At 38.9% G+C, this 17,150-nt stretch overlaps 1 protein-coding gene across 10 annotated transcripts in view; it reads left to right on the top strand.

Annotated features, from left to right (window-relative positions):
• SLC37A1 (solute carrier family 37 member 1) overlaps nucleotides 1-17,150 on the top strand; it is a 43,106-nt gene that overhangs the window by 8,548 nt on the left and 17,408 nt on the right. For 9 of the 10 annotated variants that reach the window (XM_055801638.1, XM_055801640.1, XM_055801643.1 and 6 more), the window contains 8 exons: nucleotides 251-329; nucleotides 1,176-1,311; nucleotides 2,828-2,904; nucleotides 5,854-6,020; nucleotides 6,770-6,807; nucleotides 10,464-10,502; nucleotides 12,529-12,612; nucleotides 16,263-16,391. In XM_055801638.1, the coding sequence (XP_055657613.1) occupies nucleotides 251-329; nucleotides 1,176-1,311; nucleotides 2,828-2,904; nucleotides 5,854-6,020; nucleotides 6,770-6,807; nucleotides 10,464-10,502; nucleotides 12,529-12,612; nucleotides 16,263-16,391 (749 nt within the window). The remainder of the gene's footprint in view (nucleotides 1-250; nucleotides 330-1,175; nucleotides 1,312-2,827; nucleotides 2,905-5,853; nucleotides 6,021-6,769; nucleotides 6,808-10,463; nucleotides 10,503-12,528; nucleotides 12,613-16,262; nucleotides 16,392-17,150) is intronic. The other variant, XM_027785909.2, reaches the window with a different exon arrangement.

Here is a 17,150-nt window from a genome sequence, read left to right as displayed (position 1 = left end):
TTAAATAAGGTAGACTTTCAAATGGGTCTACCAAGATTTTACTAATATGTTACAGGCAGAAGAGTCAGTTGTAGTGGTTGTTGTTTTGATTAAATAAAATATTTTGCAAAATGCATGCTTGTGTCTAAAAGTGCCTATTGAAAATTAAATGTCAGTGCACATTCACTAACATTTTTCTTGTCATATGCAAAAATGGTTGGGAAGTTATTGGTACCTTTAACTGATAATTTGTTTTGAAAATTATTCTTAGATAAGAACAACTACAAACAGTTACTGGGAGCACTGGATTACTCATTTTTGTGTGCATATGCAGTTGGAATGTATTTAAGGTAAACTGCGCTCTTGGAAACCTGCTTTGTCTTTTCCTGTTAATTTGTGGAGCTGCACTGCTTCTAAGATAATGTCCTTTCCTACTGCAGTTTCTGGTGAAGAGAGTAAGAACTTGGTTATTGAGGAAAAAACATCATCATCCTGAGTCCCCAGTGGTACCATTCCTGTTGGTGTATAGAAAGCTTCTTAGCTGCACTCATCCTGACTGCTTTGTGCAAGAATGCTTTCTGACTTGCAATCTAGTCAGTCTTTTCTTCATATGGAATGTGAAGGAATATATTCTGCAAGTTGGGTGGTAAAGTCTGAGGACAGATATATTCCAGAAGTAGACTAAAGTGATTGTCCTGGCTTTCCCTATAGTCAAAGGACAGAAGCAGACACCTCCTAAAAAAAATAATACCAAACCAATCTTAAAATGTGCAATATTAGCTGCTCTTTGGAGATGCTTCTTTTTACTGACTAAAACCAGAACCTTCATAACTAGAATCATTAGCAAGGGACACAAGTCTCACTTTAAATGGCTGGAGACTTGTCCCACCTTATGGATCATTTAGAAAATGACTCTGTAAGTAAATGACTTCCAATGCACTTCAGGTGAGTATCTCCCTGGAAGATAGCTGTGCAGATGTTGGCATTTGGCAATTAGTGAACATGAAATGTTTGCTGGTTTTTTTCTGTTGAGTGCTAAAAATTGCTCATTTGCTGCTGTGAAGAACAACAGCATTTACCAGTATAAGTTTCTCCTCAGCCAGAAGTAAACACAAAATATTCTTTATTTGTGAAGGCTGGGGTATGATGTAATTTTTAATTACTGCTTTTCTTTTTATTTTCTTCCACGTTCCAAGTGGAATAATAGGAGAACGGCTACCTATCCGGTACTATCTGACAGTTGGGATGCTTGCTAGCGGACTCTTCACTGCGATGTTTGGATTGGGTTATTTCTATAATATACATAATCTGTGGTTTTACATAATGGCCCAGGTAGGCATGATGTTATTTAGATACTCTTGAATTTCTGTGGTGCTGTTTAGTGTTTTATTGGAGTTTTTCAGTTGTGAACAGTGATTAGTGGTTGGATGGGAGGCTGTAAATGCTGGCATACATTGTTGTTGATGACAGGCAGAAATGATAGAGTGGATAGCCCCAGGCTTATTTTTGAAAAATGTTCTTTCTAGTGGAAGAAATCTTTGAAAGCAAATTAAAGTGTTTCAGTCTGTGTCAAGTCAGTGATCAAATCCTTGCAAGCTTAAATGTGGGCAAGTTTTAAAACAAATTATTTACTTTTGTCAGTCTGCCAAGACCTGAGTGATGCATCCTGACTTTCTCTGCAGGAAAATTACATTTATACTGCTAACGATGAACAGTCTCCCACATTGGTGTGGCTGAGAACAGGCAGCTTCTGTAACAAGATTCATTGTGTGGGATTTTTCAGAGCACTTGTAGATCTAATCAGGTGTCACAAGAATATTTACTGTTGACCTAAAATGGAATTTAGGTCAGAACCAAGATATTGTTAGCACTTCTGAGTCATTTTGGACAGGTCTGCACCTTGCACTGCTCCTTTGTGTTACTGCAGTAGCGCTTTCACTGCTGGCACATTTGATTGGCATTGTGCAACATGGCATGCAGTGATACTAACTTGGGTACTGCAAGCATTTATAACCATTTCACCACATCATCCACTTAACTATGTCACTGCTGCAGTGCTCTTGGCTTCTTACCTGTTTCTAAGACAGGAGCTGGCTCCTGTAGGGATAAGCTATCTATCTCTACCAGTGCTGCACTGCGTTGTGTGGTCAGTGGGTCCTGTAGTACTGAGGGTGGTCTCATGCCACAAGCCTGATTGGTTTTTGCTGGGTAGAGCGAGGTTGTTTCATTTTGTGTTCAAATGCTCATTGTACATGTGAATTATTTTATTGTGATCTTTGTGTAAATATGTAGTTCTAGCTAGGGAGCGTTTTAGGAGTTGAGATGAGTTAGCATTATGGTCCGTGCAACATGAAGGGTGAAATAGTTCTTACTTCAGCCTGAATACAATAAGTTAAGTTTCTCCTCTCAGTTTATTTACAGGTGTCTGTTAAGCATTTTAAAGTTAATGTTCAAACTTACCCGGTCTCCTAATTTTTTTTTCTGCTTTGTTTGATTGCAAACATGCTTTGCTGTATGTTCCAATATGCTTCTGTTTAAGTGTAGGCAGTTAATTTCTCTGTTCAGTTCAGTGCCATGTGATTTTGGTAAGCATGTGATTGAATTACAATCTTTTGTGGTTTAAGTCATAAAATAATTAGAGAGATGTAGGCAGAGGGAAGAATCTCCACAAAACATCATCAATTGTTTATTCTTGAAAAATAACGCTTTCAAAACCCCCTGCTCAGTTTCTAGATTCAAAGCATTTGTGTAGGCTTCCTCTTCCCTATGCAGCACTTGGCAGGAATCGTGTAGGAACCTGATTTATTATAGGGTATGGTTATTTATTATTATTTTTATATACTTTCAGATAGCTAATGGGTTGGTGCAAACTACTGGCTGGCCGAGTGTCGTTACATGTATTGGCAACTGGTTTGGAAAAGGAAGGTAAATAATATGCAATCCAAAGTTTTGGAAGTACAAATCAATACATTCTGGGCTGTAATATGATATAGTCAATGTAAATATCTTTTTTTTTTTTTTTTCTTCAGTATTTTTGGGGGGATGAAACAAGCAGTTAGGTAGATCTTTGAGAGGAGTTCCATTTGTTACACTGATTAGTAGTTTATACATCGGTTTGAAATATTCTCCCTCATGTCAAAACAGTGTTCTGTGGTAGCTCTTTAGTGTGATGCTTAATTTTTCAGGTGAAAAATTTCAGAATTGAATTAAGAATAATTCTTGCAAATGCTAACAATCTAAACCCACTTTTAATAAAGGCTGTTGTTATGCCATTTTAATATGGAATTTCCTTTGTTTTCATTTGTGTTTCAAAGCAGTTGTCTGGGTGTAACTCTAAAAGTATCTTTTTGTCTATTGTCTTTTTTCTAACACACACAAAAAAATTTAAAAATTTGAAAATGTAATTAAAAAAGAAAATACATCTGCCAACTGATTTAATCTTTCTCTTTGTCACTTTAAATCATCTTTTTTTTTTTTTTTTTCCCCTTAATCCTGCATAGAGATCACTCATAACATTTATTTTGTCATACCATACAGGATTTTCCATGAATTTTGCAAGAGTTGCATGCTAAATCCATTTGCTTTAATAATGGTTGGTGCATGTAGCATATAGTAATGCTACTGTAGTGCCATCCATTCTAGATACATACCATTGAATGAACATTATTGTCAATCAGTTCAAAAGAAGGACATATAAAAATTATGTATATGCTTTCTGTATAAAATCACAGGATAGCTAAGAAGTAATAGGCTCAAACTAGTTTTCCATAGTTGCTGCCACCTTTTAGGTGAATGTTGCAAAATGGAACATTCAGCAGCATTTCTGGCTGCTTATGGTGTATTTTACACTGTGTAAAAAGCTGACTGGACAGCTGAGCCCAAGCAGTGGTGGTGAATGGAGTTTTGTCCAACTGGTGACTGGTCACACATGGTGTTCCCCTGGGCTCAGTACTGGGGGCTCGTCCTGTTTATTATCTTTATTGACAATCTGGATAAGGGGATCAAGTGCACCCTCAGTAAATTTGCAGACACCACCAAGTTGAGGGGGAGTGTTGGTCTGCTTGAGTGTATGAAGGCCCTGCAGGGGGATCTGGCCAGGCTAGACCAGTGGGCCAAGGCCAACTGTATGAGTTTCAACAGGGAGAAGTGCTGGGTCCTGCACTTGGGTCACAACAACCCCACGCAGTGCTACAGGCTTGGGGAAGAGTGGCTGGAAAGCTGCCCAAGTGGAAAAGGACCTGGGGATGTTGGTTGATGACCTGCTGAACGTGAGGCATCAGTGTGCTCAGGTGGCCAAAAAGGCCAACAGCATCCTGGCTTGTGTCTAAAAGTGTGGCCAGCAGGACAAGGGAAGTGATTGTCCCCCTGTACACAGCACTGGTGAGGCTGCACCTTGAATACTGTGTGCAGTTTTGGGCCCCTCACTGCAAGAGGGGCATTGAGGTGCTGGAACAGGTGCGGAGAAGGGTAGTGAAGCTGCTGAAGGGTCTGGAGCAGAAGCCTTGTGAGGATAATCTGAAGGAAATGGGCGTAGTTGAGCCTGGAGAGGAGAAGACTCAGGGGAGGACATTACTGGTCTCTACAACTATCTGAAAGGATGTTGTAGCAAGGTGGGTGTCAGTCTCCTCTCCCAAGTAACAAGCAACAGAATAAGAGGAGATGGCTTCAAGTTACACCAGGGGAGGTTTAGATTGGGTATTACAAAAAATTTCTTCACTGAAAGGGCTGTCAAGCATTGGAATGGGTTGCTCAGGGAGGTGGTGGAATCGCCATGCCTGGAGGTGGTTAAAAAATGCATAGATGTGTCACTTAGGGACATGGTTTAGTGGTGGACTTGGCAGTCCAGGGTTAATTGTTGGACTTGATAATCTAAAGGTCTTTTCCAAACTAAATGATTCTATGGTTCTATGCAGAGAATGATAACAGTCATACAATACTGAACAAAATTGGCAAGTGTGTGCAAAACAGATACGTTTATTCAGATTTTGCTTTGTGCAAAAGCAACAGCCTTTAGTTTTTAGGAGGCTGCATAGTGGACCGGTGGACAGGACTCTGGTTTGAATGTCAGTGATCCAGTTCTTGGAGGTTTTTTGCTACAAATTCTGTGAAACATGAACAGACCCTTTAGATCTTGTCTTCAGCCAAAGGAAGATTTGATTTAGTTCAAATTAGGTTGCTTCAGGTAAACCCCTGCTGAAGGCAAAGCAGTTTTCCTATGACTTACAAGGAAAAAACCCAAACCTGCTAATTGTCATGACTTCAGTAGGACTTTTGTGGTTTACAGTGGCTCAGCTGGAGCTATTCTGCAGCAGCTCTAATCTGGGATTTCCAGGAAGACAGCAGTTTGATGTAGCCTTCAGCAAAGCTTGTGCAGGTGTTAACTTCTACTAGTGCCTAGCAAATCCAGAATGTAATCAGAAAATACTGAATTTGCTCTACCTGTCCTGTACAGATTGTTTTCTTCTGCATGATAAGTCTTACATACCCTGAAAGCGTTACCTTATGGGTGCAGCATGTCTGCAGGAGGACTTGCATTCCCAGAAGTGTCAGACTTGGCATACACATACTACTCAATATCTGCATACTTCTTTTTATCTAACAAACTCTTACCTGGAAATAGGCAAGCCCTAGTGATACCATTAAATGCAGGATGAGTTCTGTCACACAGAGAGAAGTATTTAGAACATTTCTATTAATATTTAGGTGCCTTGAAATTGCCAGATGAAAGACTAGCATAAAAAGTTGTCATTTAAAGAACAGTAAATATTTCATGAACATCACAGGTGAACAGTCATTTTTGATACAGTTTTCTCAAGATAGTAATGCTTATAGTTGGAGTAGTAAGAAATGTTTGTGTGTTTGTTTTAAATGCAGGAGAGGTTTGATCATGGGAATCTGGAATTCACACACTTCAGTGGGAAATATCTTGGGATCCTTAATTGCTGCTTATTGGGTGTCTACATGCTGGGGTCTGTCCTTCGTGATGCCTGGTGTTATCATTGCTGTGATGGGGATTGTTTGTTTCCTGTTTCTTATTGAACGTAAGTGCTTTAATGAGATAGAACCATTATGGGTGAGATAGTTCATTATGGGTGAGGAACACCAGCTGTTTAAGCAAAATGACCCAGTGTGAAGTATATTCCTCAAGCTGTGCCAATAGTTAAAGAACTTCTTCCTAGAACACTAGATAGAGAAGAACCTGTGTATGTCTAAAGAGTTTATACACTCAGACTCTGGCATACCTGGGAGAGTAAAACTACAGAATTCAGCCCACTGCACTGTTGTTAGTTCCCTGTCTTTGTAAATTGTTCAAGTCTATCTTAGCCCACCTGGCTGCAGTGTATATGTCTGTGCTACTGTTCAACCCATGCTATTCATATTCAGTGCTATGAAATACAGAAGTCAGCTGATAGAGCAAGTTTTGTACTTTAAATTAGAAATAAAACAGGAATGCCTCATCTTGTCCCTGTGTAGACTCAGAAATATTAGGATAAATGCTTATTTTACTGTACCTGTCCCATCTCAGGAAGTAAAAAGTTCTGCAGATGTGACTAGAATGCTGTAGTGGGCTGGACTGCCAGAATAGCACTTAATGTGGCCATGGGATGGGAAGGGTACCATGGAGCACCCTTTCGTTTTTCTCTGAAGCTACAGTTACACATGTCTACCAGGACTACTTCTGTGTTAGTTGTTCTGTTGGTTTATTGTTGGTAAATTACACTACTGGTGTTTTAAATTATGTTCATTATGTTTGTTTTCACTATTAACTATGTGTGGTATTGTATTTCAGATCCTAAAGATGTAAGTTGCTCCTGCACACCATCCAGCGTAAGTGAATGCTTTTTCTATTTTGGTTTTTGCCTCCTAATACACATTTATTATGATCTGTGTGGCCCTTTCATGTCAGGCTGTTGTAACTGACCTTGTACTTGAGGGAAAGATTGGTCTTCTGTGCTTCACTGGTGGACTAGTAGCTTACTTTCTATCAAAGCAATGTGAATCAAGAGGTGAATGAGTTTGTTTTAACTAAAGTTTTGGAATAGTTGCTCTTACTACAGCAAATCAAGTAAAAACTGTTCATCTTTTTTTTTGAGTTTTCTTGCTTTCCTTCAGTCTTCCTGGGGATCTTCAGAGCATTTTGACTTATCTCCTGCCTGTTACCTTCCTTGCTTAGGTATGGTATAATGAGATAGCTGCAAACCATGTCCTGTGAATGGTGTCACTGTTTGAGAACCCTGTATTAGGCACTGCAGAAAGAGCGAACAGCCTTTTTGGTGATGTAGTGTCAACAAACCATTCATCTATGGGCTTGGGGATGGAAGGTGGGATGTTTCTTTTGATAGAGGGAAGGACAATAGGAGCACATGGCTAGGGAAGAGAGGAAGCATGGGACAGATATAAAGCTGAGGTGAAGAGATTGTAACAAACAGTCAGTCTGTGATCGTGAGTTTAATCATGATATAATACGGCCTTTATTTAACCAAAACTGACATTAAAGAGCTGCGAAAAGGAGAGAGAAATAATCTGTGCTTAGAGGTATGGGTCACATGATGAATCAACACTTCAGTTTTTGTGGCATCATAGAATAATTTAAGTTGAAAGGGGCGGGACCTCTGGACATTGTATGGTCCTACACTCTGTAGCAGGTCTAAGTTTGACAGAGAATCAAATTGCTTAGGGTTTGCCTGTCAAATTTTCAAGTCTTCAGGGATGGAGGTGCTGATTATACATAGATGATTTTTTTTAATATACAGTGAGTTTTTAGAATGCATGGATCACGTTTTACTGGCATCAAGGCAGTGGATCTTGCTATTTTATCAAGTGAACTTCACTTTAGCTGTAAGCATGCTATCACACACAAACTGTGGGACACTGCCTGGATCACAAGGGAAAATCTGACTCGACTCGAGTTTGAAAATCCATCAGCAGAGATTGACTGCTTAAGGCATTGTTGAAACAGGGTTGAAGTGTTTGTGTGTGCAAATGTCTAAGCTTTCTTTGAGCTGCTGAGCTTTGCATATATACTTCCTTGTGCCATTGTGGCAGCAAAACTCATAAATTTAAATTTTAAAATTGTTTCTATAAGGAAAGTTTTGTGTTATTTGTATAGAGTTGTTCAAACACTACTTTAAAAGTAGGTTAGAAGTCCTTAAGCTCAGGTATCAAGATGTTTGCCCAGCACTTCTGAAACAAAAATTCATAAGACATTTTATGTACTCAGAATTAAGTAAAGTAGAAAGCCATGTCAGTGGTAAAAAGATATGCCTTAGAAAGCTTTAGCTACTATGTGAGAAAATGATTCCATTTTTGCCTCATGTAGCTATGACCCAAAAGGAGGAAGGCAATCCAAACAGAAGGAGAGAAAAAGAAAAAGCAAGGAAAGGGAAAAAAATAAAGAACATTAGGAAGACTAGATGTGGATGTGTATAACTTCTTGTAACAGAATGTCATTTGTAGCCCAGTTTTGTTTAGGAGTGTGTTTGCAGGTTCCTCTCTGTTTCGTGTTCTGTAAGACTCTGGTACCTGTTTGTCTCTAACCAAAACCTGGATCAGCATGTTGCTCTTGGCTCTTTCCCCTTTGGTTCCCATGGACCTGTGGGCAATCAGGTTCACCACATTTTCAACTAGTTCTGTGGAAGAGTAGTAGGATTTGGTTGGTCTTTAAGGTTTCCTGTATGTGAGGGCAAATCAGAGCTATTGCAGAAAGTGTCAGAGGGAAGGTCCCAAGGGAATCCCACATATATTTTCCAGTGCTAGGGGGTTATACCTGGAGATGTCTGCACATGTAGGTGTACATGAACTATAAATTTTAGTTGCAAGTCTCGCAGGTAGATTGTATGGGGATGATTGCTGTTTTTTTACCACCCACCCAATAGTTTCAGATAGATGGCTTCTTAAAATTTTAAATGCTCTCTTTTTCTTGAATAGTAACTGAAGACAGCTTTTCTGGTCTGTTTTATCTCTTCTTTACCAGTTAATGGATTTTTTTCTCCTCATATGAAGTATTCCTGATGAAGCTACTGAATGCTTTTAATGGTCTGTGGAATTCCTGTTCTAGTCTGTTATTGTGAGATAAGGTGTGCTTACAACGTGCTCTGTATTTTTCACTTAATCCTCTTTCATTTCTTAAAGGTAACTTCTGTCAAGTATGAGAATATTTTGACTCTTAGAGACTCCTAACAGGAGGTATTTTTTTCCCGTAGATTTTACTTAGTTCAGAAATGCTCCCATGAACGTTTCAGCTGCTGTTTATAATACCTAGAGCATAATGTTTACAGAATTTGCTGTTAAGCTTTATGGAAGTAAAATGTTTGTTATTTGTTTCAAACACTTACTGGAAAGCATAACTAAAGAGTTCTGCACAGTATGTTGCTCATGTCTTTCAAGGAGCCAGTATGGAAAAATTTGACATTCAATATCTACTTGCCATGATATTGTTAACAAAAATTTAGTATTTTCGGAGCTGTTTTCCCCTTCCATTCAACACCCTTTCCCCCAGTCCAGAAAAAGGCTAGTATTTGGCCTAATCTTCTCTAGGGTACGAACAAGATCACTGCTCCAGGTGTAGTCTCGTTGTGTAGGGATGCATTTGACCTTCTCTTGCTCTGGAAATCTTGCTCTCCATGGCAAAAGGCATCACTTCTTAGTTCCCTATTCCATATACCCACATCTGCTTGTGGAAGGGAGAAGGTTTGTCTTGCAGGAGGTTTATAGAGGGGCTTCCCACCCTCCTCAGATCAAGATTTGCCATTGTCTTGGGAAGCCATATGCCATTTGGGTTGCTCAAATACCTCTCTTCAGACCTGTGTGGTCTGCAAAGTACAATGGATTCTAAATCCTTAGTGAATAAGTCTCACAGCTGCTGTTCACTGTGGGGAGGGTGGTTTTAGAAGTTAAGGAAATTAGTAAGTTAAAAATAGAAGTTCAAGAAGATCTTCTACAAATGCAGATGTGGTACTGACAATGTTTGACTTTAAAGTAAAATGATTGCAAATCGAGGAAAGGTTTATAGACCTTTCATAACACAATAGACAATCATAACACAAGTAGACTGTGTTATTACCGGGAACAAAACATTTCAGCCATGTTGTACAAGGGGTGTAGAATTTGCCGGCAGGCATAAAATACTAGTTGTCTTTTTTTGCTCAGTCATTTCAATGACAACCTGAACAACCTGTGTGTGTTTTCAAATAATTAGAAATGTTTTTTCTAAGACACTAAAAAACCATACACGCTTGCTTTGCTCGTAAGGCTGTAGTAGGTCACTTTGGGCAGGTGTCTTGGTGCAGGCAGCTCTGCTAGCTGGTGCCAAAAGCCAAACCTCATCGTGGAAAAATGAGGCCAGTTAAATTTAAGCACGACTAAAATAAATGCTGAACGTGAGGGAAGGACTTAGGGTAGATTTATGTTAAGATTTATAGATCAGATTAATCTCTGTGTGCTATCACTATCTTGGATGAATGCAGTCTACTGTTTATTTGCAGCATGATCGTGAGCCCAGTATTTCTACAGAGTTTGTAGTGGTGAGTAATCTGATTTAAATGAGTTGTCCAGAAGCCCAGACAGAGGGAAAGATGCAGAGCCTTGAATGTGTAGGTTTTATTCTTTATTCACCAACTTCTTGGGCTGTGCTTCATTTTCTTGTTTTCACCTTGGCTCTGATTTATGAATCTGAAATTTGTTTCAAAACAAATATTTGAGTACAATAAAGTACTTGTAAATGCTAGCATTGGAGGCTTAATCTGTGACTTTCAAAAAGGCTATACCCATGACAAACACAAGTGAGAAGTCAGTGTGCTTTATTAAGCAATAGTGCACTTTCATGATGAAAGTTAGAGTAGATTTAAAGGTGTTTGTGAAATGTGATGATTTAGAACTGGTTTTATTGCTTCTCATCTTTTCTCCCTGTACCTTTTTTTGCTATAGCTAAACACGTTAGTTGCAGCATGTTCACACAGACCTGTCTTTATGTTCTAGGAACTTTCTGTAACCTGACTTTGCATTTCCAGGAAACTTGGTTCTGTTAAACTCCTGTGGCAAAGTGCTTGTGCACTTAAAAGATACCAGGCTGCAGTTTTTATCTTCAGAAAAGGAGAAAGAAGTCTAAGTATTAAATGTGCAGCCTCTCAGTCTAGTCCTTTTCCCCAGACATTTCCTCCTTACCACAGCAGATCTTATTTTTGACACTGAAATGGAAAAGTCTTTCGTTTTTTTCTCTGCTGAGCTGCTGAATAGAGATATAGATAATTTGTCTCTGCATAATGGATTTTCTTCCCCATAGGTTATCGTAAAACACTTTTTTGACAAGACCCTAATTTTCTGTAAGATAAAATTTAAAAATCTGTTTTATTAGACCCTGGGGCTTTCAGTGTTTTTTGTTTATTTTGGGGAATGCATGCCCAAGACTGCTTGTGCCTCAGCTCTGCACTGAGCAGCAGAAATACTTTAGTTTATCCTCAGAAGTTTTTTGCCTTCTTTAGAAGGATTTGGCTGATATATGGCAGTTTGTCTAAAGAATACTGCAATACATACCCTTGTATTTTCGTTGGGGAAGAATTACCTAGAGATTAATTTTGAATTAAAATGTTCAGTGAGGATGAACATTCTTTTTTTATTTGTGGTGGTGGGTTTGGGACGGGGGACGGGGGGCGGCGGTTTATTTGGGGCAAGGTTTGGGGGTTTTAGTTTTATTTTGTTTTCTTAATGTCGTGTCTGGAGTACAATTAGACACTTAAACATCTCATCCCTGAGGAGTGCATTGTGCCTCTTGTGGTATTAACAATAGTTTGTCGGTACCTAGCTGCAAACCTGCTTCAAAGCTGTATGTTTAATTTGGTGGACAAACCTTAATATCCTTGGTAAATCATTTTAGACAAAGATCTCACAATGATGTTTTCCAATGAATGCCATTTTGGATACACTAATGCACTCATAAGTACGTGTAAAAAGCAGGTCTGTCTGGGGCCTGAAGATACAGCTTGTCACCTCACTTTTTGTACTGGGCATGCTGGAGATGCTCAGACTCTTCATTAACCCTCCTGCTCACGAGAGCATAGTCTATCTCTGGGTTAGAAGAATATAGTGAGAATAAGCTAAAGGGAAAAACTTTTATCTTAAAGAGACAGGGAAATGAAGAATCAAAGTTTTCCTGAAACAAATAAACATCTGTAGTTGCTATTAGGATTATCTGCTTATGAAAAAAATTCTTTGCAATGTCAGTGAAAGTTCAGTAAAGGAAAAAACAGCTAAAGATTTTAAGAATGGCATGACTGCTCTGAATTCAGTGTGCTGCTTCTATATAAAACCAGTGTGAAGTTAGCCTCCAAATAAATTTGTGACTGCGTGTTATGTATGTTGCCATAGGTCTGCATAAGAACTTTAGAAACCCAAAATACAGTCATTAAATTAAAGATGCTCCATTTGGGGTTATGTTATGTTTATGTTACAATACACAAAGACTTCTATTGCAGAGAAATGACCGACACTAACGTAATCCTTTAAAAAACAAGCAACAGAAGTATGGGGTTTTTTTTGTTTTGTGTTTTTCAGAGTTCTAAAACCTTTCTGAATGGTGCATCTCGATTCAGAGTCCAGATGACAACTTTAAATGCTAAGGAAACCAGCAAACCTCAGGTAAAATGTAACATATTATTGTAAAATTGTATAGAAAACTTCCTAAAGCTCACATGGAATAATTATAGTAGATTTGTTATTGGTAAAGATTGCTCTTCCTTTTATGGTGCTGAAATCTACTTCCATCTTCATGCACAAATGAAAAATTCAAATGAGGGAGCTAAGCAGTATCTAACATAAATACTGCAAACTGAGGTGAGTAGGAGAGCATGCTTACTCAGTTGGTCTTATCTTGTGATATTCATACAATTCCAGCAAAAGTAATGCACTGCGCAATATTTTAAAAATAGCCCATTTGAAGTCTTTAAACTACTCATATTGTGTTTGTCCTGACCTTGCAGTCTCCCTTCTCTTCCTTTTTAATGTAATAGGTGTATGTACTTACAAGAGTATACATGGAGATGGAGAGTTCTAAATATGAGCAGTTGTTCACAAAAATCTTGCTTAAAACTTGTAACTGTAAGTGCTGGTAATTCTCACTGGAAACTGAATTCTGGATTCGTTCATTTGTGAACAGAAAGACATTTTATCTTGTGATGGACATTAACTGAAAATATCCATTTGAAATTTTTTATTTGTATTCAGTATACTTGTCATGTCATATCCTGAGATGATAACGTCTTCTTTTTAACTTCTTTCAGACTTTTACAGGAAAATAGAAACTTCCTGTTCTTTTCAGCCTTTGCCTATAAAATAATAATCAGCATTCACAGGGTATAATAATCAATGTTGTTGAAGAGATTTTGACATTTTTGATAATTTAATATAGATATTTTGATTGAAATATTGATAATTTGATAAGAAAACTTTTAACTCTTTCTTTCGATCAGTCCAGCCTAAACCCCCTCAGAACTGAGTTTATTAATGTTCATTTTGAGCTGCCCAAGAGCATTCTCCGGCCCAGAAACCTTTTGGCAATATTGTTTCACAACCGGCTGGAAGATAAGGAGAGAAGATACAAGAATTATCAGCAGTTCTCTTTAGACAAGTCCTGAGGACAGCTAAAAATATAGTCAGCAAATTAGTAGCCAAAATTTCTCTCCTGGCTCTGCTAGTACCTCTACTGTCAGCCTGTGCAAAGAGTCTGCATAGCAAGTGGGCAAGGAAAATGGACCCCCTCTCACACTGGCTGGTGGTCCCTTGTGAGCAGGGAAGAGGCACAACACGGACAACAAAGCATGAGGGCACTTGCTGGTGATGCTGTCAGTGTTCTCCCCCTGCCTCCACCCTGCCAGCTGGCTTATATGTTTGTAATATGGAGTCCTAAAAAGGGTTAAAAAGAAATTAATAAAAAATTAAAAATCCTTGTCTGTCACTATCTGAGACCCCCTGATTTTCTGACAGTGACAGAAGATAATCTTTTTCCTGTCAAAGTGGGGTTGAGTATCTTTCCTTTTTACAGTGGTTGTGTTACAGTTGTGCTGAGCTGGTTATTGCAGTCAGCTTTTGTGCCTGTACAAACAGCAGATGTTTTGCATTTATGAGCTGGTCTCCAACCACACTGGAATGGCAGCTTTTACTGATTTTTTTTCCATGACCTCTTCAATGAATGTAAAAAGAAAGCAAATATTCAGGATATGCAGTGATTGAAAGCAGAATGTGGTTTTTGCTGTGTGACCTGAATACCTCTGTGTGTTCATTACTGCTTATGTAAGGTTGGCCTCTTAAAAATTACACAAAATTGAGGGATAATGAATCCCTCCCCAGAGATCAAGAGTGTGCCATATGCCTAATCACAGTGTGACAAGCTGGCAAGGCTGAACAATATTATTTCTGCCAAGCACAAACTGCTGTGTTTATTTATCATTCAGCTATGTGCAGCATAAAAATCCCATATTGTTGAGAAAAGTTTCCAGCATGAGTTGCTAAATAAGTTATTTGGACTTTGGTCACTTCCACTTCAATGTTTAACCCACTCTTCTTAAATAGGCCTAAAGCTAACTGTCTTAGAAATGAGCAGCATTACCTCAGACAATCCTGGTTAATTTTGCTGTGCAAATTGTGCAGGAGATACTCACTTAAGATGCACTGTTTAAGCCCTTCTTTTCCACCACCACCACCACCCCCTTTTTTTCTTAAAGTTTTAATAGCTGATGGTTTAAATTGTTACTGTTAAAATCATTGAAATCTGGAAGTTGCCCCAGTAATTCAGAAGATGAGTACTTAAGATGGAGTGACTCATGTGCCATAACATAGGTTTATGGTGCCATGTCAGACGTTCCTAGATGTTTTTCCTGTCTTCTAGTTGATGTTTCATCAGGGTGCAGGGTCTCCTGTAAATCCTGCATCCTATCTACCAATCCTGTACAAATATTTTGGATGCTGCATGGTAGCTTCTAAAATTATGCTAAATGTCTGGGCTCAGGTGCCCACATTATTCCCTAGTGTCTTCTCCTAAATGAAGGTTTTTAAGAACAGAATTTATTTAGAATCACTGAGTATAAAATAGCAGAAATTAATTTGTCCAGCACTTGATTTTTTTTTTTCTTTCTTCCTCTGTCAGCTTACCAAATATTAATCAGAAAGTTTTCATCTTTGTAATAACTACTGGAAACAGAGTGGCCTGGTATAATATCCTTACTGACCTACAGACAAATATGTATTTGAGGCTTAATTCTTCACTAAGTCTTTATTCAAATGAATGCAAATTGGGAGAAAGACAACAGTATGTAAAATAGATCTATAGCTAGTAAAAGTATGCAGCTAAATAAGCTTCTCAGTGAGCAGGTGAAAGTGAGGATACATACATCCCATACTTTTTCCGAGTTGGAAAAGAAGTTCTGAGGACTATTTATACTTGAAATATTTTTTTCTGTGTACAGCTGTAAGATATAAATTTCCTGTTCTACTTGGAGAGTTCACTTCATTGTGGTTGATGGATAAAAATAGCAAGATATCCTCACAGCTAGACTTTGGTGGCATGTTTTTGTTAAGCAATAACTTGTTGCACAAGTATTCTTAGCAGCCAGTGGAATTATTAGAGTAAATTCCTTCCTAGTGCTAAAAAAGAACTCAGAATTCACAATTTAGGTAGTATGGGTAAACTCCAGGCTTTTATCATTTGTGGATTGCAATGCTCAAATGCAACACACGAAAAAATAAGCGATTTCTTAACATAAAGCACTCAGTATCTATAATTCACTTGGAAAGATGGCCTGTATTTAAATCAGTGGATAAGGTGATGTTACAGTGTCTGAAAAAGGGACTTAATATTTGTGCAGAAAGAAGGTAATACACGCTTTCATACATAAATGTGTTGCAGTACTCAGTAGACTGTCAGTTTTAATTAGACTGCATTTATGTGGTGGGGTATGGGGAGACTGGAAATTGTTTTATTGCATTGAATTGTACTCTAATACGTGGTTTTTGCAACTTGAAATTGTTCTGCAATAGAACAGAAACTGATTCCATAACAGAGTTTATGCACTCAGGCATAAGCAACCAGGCATGCTTCACCTGATATTCTGTATATGCTCTCTACTCTATATACTCTGTATATCCAAATCAAGAGATTTTTAAAGGCTTTAACTTTCTGTGATAAAATGGATACAGTGTCTAAAAAATATTTTGGAATTATTTGATTCCTTGATATGTGTTTTGATGCATTATTCCTTTCTTTTTTTGTATGGTCTTGCTGGGGGAAATTTCAGGATCCAGAGATGCAGCATTTACTTGACAGTGAAAATTGCAGCGTGTCACTGAACTCCAGCACTGTGGTCACTGGGGAAGGTAGACATGGGACATCAGCCATCAGCTTCCTTGGGGCCTTGCGAATACCAGTGAGTACACGTGCTATTCTTGCCTGTTCCTTTAAGAATTAAATTTTGCCTTAGAATTCGTATTTCCCATGAAGTTCTAGATGTGGGAACAGTGACTTTTCATTTGTGGATGCTGAAATTGTAAGGGGCCAGCTGTATCAGCTGAATGCTCACAAGTCCGTGAGGCCTGACGGGATGGGATTCACCCCAGAGTGCTGAAGGAGCCAGCAGACGTTATGGCAGGACCCTTCTCTATCATCTGCCAAAGGTCTTGGGAGTCTGGGGAGGTCTGGGCTGACTGGAAGCTCGGTGACGGTATTCCAATGTACAGAAAGGGCAGGGGGGGAGACCCAGGGAACTGCTAGTCCAACCCCAGTTCCTGGAAAAATTATGGAGATTATACTCAGTACTGTTGAAAGACGTTTAAAGAATAATGCCATCATCGGGCACAGTCAGCATGGGGGCAGCATGGGATCACCAAGGGAAAGAAAATCCCACTGAACTGATTTGATATCCTTCTGTGATAAGGTCACCCAGGTGGTGGGTGTAGTTTTTCTGGATTTTAGTAAGGCTTTTGACACTGTTCCTCACAGCATCCTTCTGGACAAGTTGTCCAGCTGTGGGATGAGCAGGTTCACGGTGCGCTGGGTGAAGAACTGGCTGAAGAGCAGAGCTCACAGGGTTGTAGTGAATGGGGCTACACCTGGCTGATGGTCACCAGCGCCGTTCCTCAGGGCTCGGTTCTACAGCCGGTCCTGACCAATATATTCATCAGGGATC

This window comes from Falco peregrinus, chromosome 4 (genome assembly GCF_023634155.1).
Source record: "Falco peregrinus isolate bFalPer1 chromosome 4, bFalPer1.pri, whole genome shotgun sequence".
NCBI classification, from domain to species: Eukaryota; Metazoa; Chordata; class Aves; order Falconiformes; family Falconidae; genus Falco; species Falco peregrinus.
Note: the sequence above shows the minus strand (reverse complement) of the source record. Positions and strands in the feature narration are given on the sequence as shown.